Below are 9,835 nucleotides of genomic sequence, written 5' to 3'. Positions count from 1 at the left end.
TTGACCCAAGATCAAGAATTCATTCTTGAGGCTATCAAACGACTTGATGATCCTCAACTTCAAAAAACCTATTTGGATAAATTATTGAAAGACTTTAGCCAACCGGAGCAACCCCCGCCTAACCGTTCTATATTACCTTCTACCAGCACCAATACTTATGACCTTACAAAGATCCTTGGCAAAAAGAAATCCAAAACCACAGTCACCATTCCAAAATTACATTCTGAAATCAAAACCCTCAAATCCGAATTGCAAACCCTCAAACAGGCCTAACAGAAAGACTCTACCATATTACAACACCTTCTGTCCAAAATTGAAAGCCAGTCTGATACAGAAGATCAAACCATTGAATCTCATGCATTACCACATACACTTACAAGTATTGAGCATATTCCAGATGATTTTTTAAACGTACTAACGCAAATATCTTCCAAGAAATATTTAATTAGAATTCATCTTGTTTTCTCAGAAGATTTCAAGCTTGACACTATTGTCTTATTTGACACAGGTGCAGATTTAAACTGTATCAAAGAAGGCATGGTTCCAAAAAGATTTTTACAAAATACCTCTGAAAAACTCTTTACTGCTAATAATTCCAAATTACATATTGCAGGAAAAACTCAAGCCTCCGTTTTCAACAAAAGCATTTCTCTTAAAACATTTTTTGTTGTTACAAAAGACATCAATTATACCATCATTCTTGGCACTCCATTCATTGACATGATTACTCCATATCAAGCACATCATAATTGTATTACTTTCAAAATCAACAATACCAAACTTATTTTTCCATTCTTAGAAAAATCTAAGACTAGAAATTTAAATTTGATTAAAGCATGTTCCATACATACCTATCATATCAATGCACTGATTCATGGGAAATAATTTCATCTACATGATTTACAAAACCATGTTTCTTTTTGTCGTATTAACAAACAATTACAAAGTTCTGATTTACAAAAGAAAATCATTGATTTCCAAAATAAGATTGAACAATAGATATGTTCAGACTTACTTAATGCTTTCTGGAAGCGAAAATAACACATCGTTGATCTTCCTTATGAAGATACATTTTCAGAAAAACTCATACCTACAAAAGCAAGACCTATACAAATGAATGTTGATTTAGAACAACATTGCAGACTTGAAATCCGCGATCTCGAGTCTAAAGGTCTTATCTAAAAGTCTCGATCACCCTGGTCGTGTGCGGCCTTTTATGTTAATAAAAATTCTGAAATCGAAAGGGGCACACCAAGACTTGTGATCAACTACAAACCTCTAAATTCTGCTTTAAAATGGATCAGGTATCCAATCCCCAACAAAAAAAGATTTATTACAAAAATTGCACTCCGCATTCATATTTTCAAAGTTTGACATGAAATCTGGACTTTGGCAAATCTAGATTGATCCCAAAGATAGATACAAAACTGCTTTTACAGTTCCTTTTGACCAATACGAATGGAATGTAGTGCCATTTGGCTTAAAAAATGCACCCTCCGAATTTCAACGCATCATGAATGACATATTCAATGCACATTCAAAATTCTGCATTGTTTACATCGATGACGTGCTCATTTTTTCACATTCCATAGAACAACATTTCAAGCATCTACATACCTTCTTCCATACTGCCAAGCAAAATGGTTTAGTTGTTTCTAAAATAAAAATTTCTCTTTTTCAAACTCGTGTCCGTTTCCTAGGTCATTACATCTGCCAAGGTACCGTAACACCAATAGAGAGATCTTTAAACTTTACTAATAAGTTTCCTGACAAAATCACTGATAAAACCCAATTGCAAAGATTTTTAAGCAGCTTTAATTATGTTTTGGACTACTATCCCAATATTAGTCGTCTATCCAAACCTTTACATGACAGATTAAAAACCAACCCCATTCCTTGGTCTGACCTCCATACCAACCTCGTCAAACAGATTAAGAAACAGGTCCAAACTATTCCTCTCCTCCATTTACTAACCCTTTAGCTCCTAAGATTCTAGAGACTGACGCCTCTGACCTAGGGTATGGTGGGATTCTTAAACAGCTACAAAATAACAAAGAACAAATACTCCAGTATACATCTGCCCACTGGAATGACTGCCAGAAAAATTACTCTACTATAAAAAAGAAGATCCTTTCAATTGTTCTTTGTATTACAAAATTTCAAAGTGATTTATTAAATCAAAAATTTCTCTTACGTGTGGATTGCAAATCTGCAAAAGAAGTTCTCCAAAAAGATATCCAAAATCTTGCTTCCAAACATATTTTTGTCCGATGGTAAGCCATTTTAAGTATTTTTTATTTCGATATTGTTTACATTAAAGGAGAATCAAATTCCATCCCTGATTTCCTAACTCGAGAATTCCTTCAAAACAGGTCCTGATGCCTCCTAAAGCAAAAGCCAAAGATAAGGGAAAAACCCCTCAAACACAACCTACAAAACCAAAAAGCCCCAAGCCTTCTACAAAACTCATGTTTTCAGCCATCCTAGCCGCCAAACCTATCAAATCTTGGTATGAGGCAGTTATTGAAGACGAAGAAGCTACAAAACCACCATAGGTACAAACAGACGTAGTTTAACATTGGGTTGACACTATATCCAAATTGCCAGAATTACTCCTGGCATTGCAAAAAGTGTCCCAACAAGCCTCCAGTGACTCCGTATCTCAAACAAGTAGTATTTCCAAATCACTTTCAAAACCCCAAGGAGGCATTTCATCTTTAAAACTCTTCCTTTCCTTACAACAAACCAGTTTTCTAAAAATCAAATCCAAATATATTTTCAAAACTACTTTCCAAAATATTTTAACTATGGAAGAAGGATTTTACCATGAAAACCCTTCCATTGCTGCTTCAAAAAATTTCCCTCCAAAATGGTACTACAAACCTTGGAATCTAGCTCAACCACAGTCCTATTATGCAACCATCCTTGAAATTACCGATTCTGTCAAATTCAAACACTTCAAACTACATTCTGATCACATTGAACCGGCATACTCTACATGCATTATTCACAAAGTCATCCACCCTAAAGATTGGGGGCAACCCTTGCATCAACCTCTCTCCTTCCTCATGCACTACCGAATAAGCCCCCAAGACTTCAATACTACCTACACATATTAGGATTACCAACAGGCATGGTTTAATGCCTTCTTCATCCAAAATCAACATCATAGCCATTCTTGGCTTTTCTACTTCCACAGTACCATGAATACTACAAATCTCCCCCTCTGTCCTTCAATGATGGGACTTTTATGGTTGTCATGTTGACTACCTTAAAGAGCATCCTTTAATTGAAAATGGTTATCTATATTTCAAAAATAATTTCCAACCAGCTCCTTCTGAAAGAAAGTTTTCTTCCCTCCTTATCTTCTGTACAAAATTTTTTGTTCCGTAGATATATTCATGGTTCTATGATTATAATCTACAAAATGGACATCCAATACTTGTTCGCAAATTCAAAATCAAGTGGTGGGATTCCTTTGCAGCTGAGTCCAAAAGTTCAAAATTAGTTGTTACAAAATGGTTACAAAAACATCAAACAGCTCCCATCATTGATCCTCATCCTCGATCAAAGTTTTTAGCCTGAAAGGCTCAAACAGCAGCTCTCCTTGCCTCTGCTAGAACTGAGGAAGAATACCTACAAATAGTACAAGGAATTATACAAAGCCAAGACCCGGAAACGGTCTTGTCCCAATCCAGCTCATCTGGCTCGACATCTCCTGCCATTTCCCTTGGCAATGATAATGAAGATGACTGTTTTGGTATCCTGCCATCTATCAAGCGACGTTAAAAAAAAAGTATTTTAGGCCTTTTTAGGCTCATCTGTTTAGCGCCCATTTCTTTTTAGACTCATATGTTTTGAGTCCTTTTGTCTTTAGGCCCATCTGTTTTAGGCCTTTTTCTACAAATGTTACCTGCTATTACAAACCAACAAATCAAGTGTCGGTAGCAAGACGACAACAAAGGAAGCTTCACCAAAAACATGGACAATTTCTATTTTGTCATCATCCAATTAAGACAGACAATACCACATGGGTTCACATGGGTGCTGAAGAGCTTTTTCATCAGGACAGTTTGGCCCCTTCCTTGCCAATTCGTCTATAAAAGGCCACTTCAAGATCCACAAAGGACAGACCAATTTTTCCCCAGAAAATTTTACTCTCCCCTGTAACTCATATCTGTAACCCATCTCCATTCTCCTCTATAACCAATATCTCCTGTATTAATTTTCGTTACAAATTTAAGTAAGCTAATCTTATTTTTATCTGCATTTTTGTTATATCTGTTCTTGTTCTTTTTTATTCTTGTTATATTTAAGTGTGCTCTGTGTTTGATCAAGGATCCTGACATTGTTGGTCTTGCCTTGATCATTCGCATCAGAAATCTGTATATATTCCGCTTTTCTTTGTTCTTGTTCTTCTATAAAATCAGTATATAGGCTGGAAACCTGTGACCCGATCTTTTAGATCATTCTTAGGTATAACAACGCCACGTACTGAATACTCTGCTTATATCTACTTATATCTGTGCTTATAATACTCTGCTTTTTTTTTTATCTATATATATATATATTTGGTGTAAAAAATAATTTTTAAAAAATAATAAAAATATTATTTTAATACATTTATAGATAAAAAAAAGACATTTTAAAGAATAATCGCTACCACACTCTCAAACACGCTTTAAGAGAATATTTGAGAGTCTAGCAGTGATTGTTTTTTAAAGTAATTTTTGCTCAAAAATTATAAAAACAGTATTTTTTAAAAAAATTATTTTTTATATTAAGATATCAAACTTAAAAATATAAAAAAAATTGAAATAAAAAATAAAAAAAATATTTTTTTTAAATACGAAAACAAAAAATTAAATAAATGAGTAATCTCCTCAACTTGATATTGCCTAGTGGTGGTTCATAAAGGAGGTGTCAAGTAACATTCGGCCCTGTTTGTTTTTGTGTTTCAAAAACGTTTTTGAAAAAATCTGATAATTTTTTATGTTTTTCTTTGCTTCAAATTAATATATTTTTTAGTGTTTTCATATTATTTTGATGTGTTGATGTCAAAAATAATTTTTTAAAAATAAAAAAATATATTATTTTGATATATTTATGAGTGAAAAGTACTTTAAAAAACAATCACAATCACACTCAGACACGCTCAAACGCTCTATCACCAGACTTGAATGCTAAAAGCAGTTGCTGCAACAAGATCATGATAAATGTTTTTTTTTTTAAAAATAGAACAGTGTCGTTTCGTTTTATTTTTTCATGATACTAACTAGATCGATTTTATATGAGATTTAAATAAAAAAACTTAAATGAGTCAATCAGATTTTATCAATTTAAAATCTTATTTAGTTCAATAAAAAATAAAAAACACTTGTAATTGAATTTTAGATTTTTTAGATCAGCGTACTAAGTAAGGTTTTTCAAATTAAATTTTAGATCTTAAATTTTTTAAATTAATATACTGAGCTGAGAAAGTTCACCAACTAAGTAAAGTGTTTAAAATTGTAATAAAATTAACATGTTAAATTATCCAAAATAATTTAAAATAAAATAAAATTTAAAATTTCTCAAAAATAAATAAAAAAACAAACACTACCGAACTACCTCAATGATTATCCGGGCAGGGGCAGCGGGGTCCCATGCTAGACCCTCAATTCAACGACCATCATCACTGCCCTTGAACACACAAACGGGCAGCCCTAGATCATTCTAGAACATGCCACGTGTCACCACCTAACCCCGGCCCTGCTTTCTCTATAAGCCCAAAACCCAACCCTCCCTTCCCCTTCTCTTATCCTCTGCAAACCACACATATCAACACCTCCTTAGGGTTTTGCCTCTCCTTCTCTTTCAACCTTTTCGGTTCATTTCCAAGAGATAATCAGAGTAAAATGGCTTCTTCAACTGCCCAGATTCACGTTCTTGGCGGCGGCGGCGGAATTGGTGGAACATCTTCGATAAAACCCAGGTTTTCTTTTGCGCCAAGATCATCAGTATTCTTTGGTCAGAACCTTAGAGGAACCACAGCTACTTCCTTAAAACATACAAATAATACTTCAAGAAGAAGGTATAGTACAGGCCCCGTTAGGGTAGTGAATGAGAAAGTAGTTGGGATTGATCTGGGGACCACCAATTCGGCGGTGGCGGCGATGGAAGGAGGGAAACCCACGATAGTTACAAACGCGGAGGGGCAGAGGACTACGCCATCGGTTGTGGCGTATACAAAAAATGGGGATAGGCTCGTGGGGCAGATTGCAAAAAGGCAGGCGGTGGTGAACCCGGAAAACACCTTCTTTTCGGTGAAGAGGTTTATTGGGAGGAAGATGAGTGAAGTAGATGAGGAGTCTAAACAAGTTTCGTATAGGGTTGTGAGGGATGAGAATGGAAATGTGAAATTGGAGTGTCCTGCTATTGGGAAACAGTTTGCTGCTGAGGAGATTTCAGCTCAGGTATGCTGAGATTGCTTTCTCTGACTCTTTTTTTATTGAATTTGGAATTATGGGTCTGTTGTTTTTCCTGATACTTGAATGGTTAGTTTTTTTGGTTGAATTTTTGGTGCTTAGGAATGTTTCTTTGATGGGTATAAGTTGGATTGGCTTTTGGTGTATTTGTGTTTGTTTTTAGTTGATTTGGGGTTGGAAAATAGGAAGTCTTTCGTGTTTGTGGAAGCTTGAATGCTTCAAAGTGTAATTGCATTAGTAATTAACCTTGTAATCTAGCTGTATGCTATGTTGGTGTTAGGGTTTAGTGGCAACTAAATGTTTAGCCCTTTTTTTTTTTTATCTTCGGGGATGCATGGCGGAATAAACTTTAATATTGATGTACCATGCTTGTTAGGTTTTGGATAATGAGCTCCTAGCTCAAGTATTTTCTTTCCACATTGTCATCGTTGGTTGTTTCAATTATCTTATATTGTGTTTTTACTTGTGTAAATTTAGGTTTTGAGAAAGCTTGTGGATGATGCTTCAAAGTTTTTGAATGACAAAGTGACCAAAGCAGTTGTTACCGTGCCTGCTTACTTCAACGATTCCCAAAGGACAGCAACAAAGGATGCTGGCCGCATTGCTGGCCTGGAGGTTCTTCGAATCATCAATGAACCGACTGCTGCATCATTAGCATATGGATTTGAAAGGAAGAACAATGAAACCATTCTAGTATTTGACCTTGGTGGTGGTACTTTTGATGTTTCAGGTATTTTATTGTTGCAGGTCATTAATTGCAAAGTGCAAAAAACATTAGTGGTATTGTTGTGATTGTGAAATAAAAGATTATGAAAGCTTTTTTTTTGTTTTCTGCCCCTGTCAAAAAAAGAAGAAGGGAACATCGAAGACACAAACTGAACATCCTCTTTTTTCTATGTAGTGCTGGAGGTTGGTGATGGAGTCTTCGAAGTGCTTTCTACTTCAGGAGATACACATTTGGGTGGTGATGATTTTGACAAGGTTGGACCTGCTCTTCTTTGTTGCAAAAGTTCATTACACTTCTGTTGATTTAGTTCCAAGTGAGTTAACTGCTTGATTTTTTCTATGCAGAGAGTTGTTGATTGGCTTGCTGGTGACTTTAAGAGAGATGAAGGTATTGATCTCTTGAAAGATAAACAAGCACTTCAGCGGCTAACTGAGACAGCTGAGAAAGCTAAGATGGAGCTGTCTTCTTTGACTCAGACAAACATCAGGTACTTGTTTTGTGCATGTAGACTTCTCTCTCTTTCTCTCAAATGCTATAAATTTCAACTGATAAAACCTTCTCTTCTTCTGCAGTTTGCCTTTCATCACTGCTACTGCAGATGGCCCCAAGCACATTGAGACCACCCTGACAAGGGCCAAGTTTGAGGAGTTATGCTCTGATCTGCTTGACAGGTATTTTATTTAGCTGTTGGAATCAGCTTGTGTGCATCAAGCCATCATCTGCATTTTTGTCTTTGCTTTGAATGCTTTGGTGGTGCGAGCTCATGGCTGTAAGAAATGTGGCATCCTAAGCTACTGATTTTGTTCTTTCCACCAGGCTTAAAACCCCAGTTGAGAACTCCTTGAGGGATGCCAAACTGTCCTTTAAGGATCTAGATGAAGTGATCCTTGTCGGTGGATCAACACGAATTCCAGCTGTACAGGGGCTTGTAAAGAAGTTGACCGGGAAGGACCCCAATGTCACTGTCAATCCAGATGAAGTTGTTGCCCTAGGTGCTGCAGTTCAGGTGAGGCTACTTCCCTAATCTTAAACAAGACATGCTGTCCTTTTAAGATTACTGTCTCAATTACATGGTTAAAATTGACAGTATATATTTGCATAGGGAAAAATCTCTGCAGTCGTGGTAAATTTTCTTGTGAACTGATCTTTGCTCTGGTTCATCTCTAGGCTGGTGTCTTGTCTGGAGATGTCAGTGACATTGTGCTGCTGGATGTGACTCCATTATCTATTGGTCTGGAAACTCTAGGAGGTGTTATGACAAAAATCATCCCAAGAAACACCACTCTTCCAACCTCCAAGTCAGAGGTGTTCTCAACTGCTGCTGATGGACAGACTAGTGTAGAAATCAATGTTCTCCAGGGTGAAAGAGAGTTTGTGAGGGACAACAAATCTCTTGGCAGCTTCCGCCTGGATGGTATCCCACCAGCTCCGAGAGGGGTTCCTCAGATTGAAGTGAAGTTCGACATTGATGCCAATGGTATTCTCTCCGTCACTGCCATCGACAAAGGCACAGGGAAGAAGCAAGACATCACCATTACTGGTGCTAGCACCTTACCTAGTGATGAGGTATGTCTGTCCCTGAACTATTCAATCTGGATAGCATTTGATACTGCATTAACGAGTGCATATAAACTTCTGGTTAAAAATAGGAATTTCATTTCATGTTTTGAGCTGTGGTGCTGGCTCCTTCCGTATTCTACCTGCTCTTTAAAATTGGAATTTCAAGGTTAATGTGCTTGCTACGATACTCTTGTTTATAGACACGCCTGAATGCTATGATACTCTTGTTTATAGGACAAGTGCGCCAACTAAATACTCTTGTTTATAGGACAAGTGCGCCAACTAAATACTCTTGTTTATAGGACAAGTGCGCCAACTAATAACTGACAGGCTCTTTAGCCAATGCAGTATCAGAGCTGATCAATTGCTCTCATAGTAGAACAGGGTATATTGACTTGTGAATTTTATGCAGGTTGAGAGGATGGTCAGCGAAGCTGATAAGTTTGCAAAGGAAGACAAGGAGAAGAGAGATGCCATTGACACAAAGAACCAGGCAGATTCTGTTGTCTACCAGACTGAGAAGCAGCTTAAGGAGCTAGGGGAGAAGGTTCCAGCCCCTGTCAAAGAGAAGGTTGAGGCAAAGCTCCAAGAGCTCAAGGATGCAATTGCAGGTGGATCAACTCAAGTGATGAAAGATGCCATGACTGCCCTCAATCAAGAAGTCATGCAACTTGGCCAATCCCTTTACAACCAACCAGGTGCAGCGCCCGGTGCCGGCCCTGCCCCTGGCGGTGAAGCTGGACCCACAGATTCATCAAGCAAGGGACCTGATGGAGATGTCATTGATGCAGATTTCACAGACAGCAAATGAGATGGCAGAACTGTTTGCTGTGTTTTTTCCCCTTCTATGTCATTGAAATGTGTATAATAAATTTTGTGGGGATTGGGTCTGGTGCAAAGGCAGTCAAGTTTCCAGACATTTTTGCTACATCGAACTGAGAACAGATTGTTTCTAGTAGTATAGAGGATTAAACACCAACAGCAATATTTTACTAGCCAGAAATTTTTGGGTGCATAGACCCTGCACTTTTGTTTATTAATGATTTGCCCAGATTTAGTGTAACAAATTGTTGGTCTCTGT

The 9,835-nt window shown here is 37.1% G+C and overlaps 1 protein-coding gene across 1 annotated transcript; it reads left to right on the top strand.

Annotated features, from left to right (window-relative positions):
* Positions 1 to 5,786: 5,786 nt before the first annotated feature.
* LOC18111154 (stromal 70 kDa heat shock-related protein, chloroplastic) lies at positions 5,787 to 9,821 on the top strand. Its single transcript, XM_006389455.3, has 8 exons — positions 5,787 to 6,455; positions 6,945 to 7,197; positions 7,369 to 7,448; positions 7,539 to 7,681; positions 7,767 to 7,865; positions 8,011 to 8,200; positions 8,362 to 8,760; positions 9,167 to 9,821. The coding sequence occupies exons 1-8, from the start codon at positions 5,898 to 5,900 to the stop codon at positions 9,563 to 9,565; spliced, it is 2,121 nt and encodes a 706-aa protein (XP_006389517.1). The 5' UTR covers positions 5,787 to 5,897; the 3' UTR covers positions 9,566 to 9,821.
* Positions 9,822 to 9,835: the final 14 nt, after the last annotated feature.

The sequence above is a fragment of the Populus trichocarpa genome, chromosome 3, assembly GCF_000002775.5.
Source record: "Populus trichocarpa isolate Nisqually-1 chromosome 3, P.trichocarpa_v4.1, whole genome shotgun sequence".
Taxonomy (NCBI): domain Eukaryota; kingdom Viridiplantae; phylum Streptophyta; class Magnoliopsida; order Malpighiales; family Salicaceae; genus Populus; species Populus trichocarpa.
Note: the sequence above shows the minus strand (reverse complement) of the source record. Positions and strands in the feature narration are given on the sequence as shown.

Coding starts and splice junctions, on each gene's coding strand:
- LOC18111154 (XM_006389455.3), top strand. CDS start 5,898: ATGGCTTCTTCAACTGCCCAGATTCACGTTCTTGGCGGCGGCGGCGGA. Junction 7,866..8,010: donor TGCTCTGATCTGCTTGACAG/GTATTTTATTTA, acceptor TCTTTCCACCAG/GCTTAAAACCCCAGTTGAGA. Junction 8,761..9,166: donor GCACCTTACCTAGTGATGAG/GTATGTCTGTCC, acceptor AATTTTATGCAG/GTTGAGAGGATGGTCAGCGA.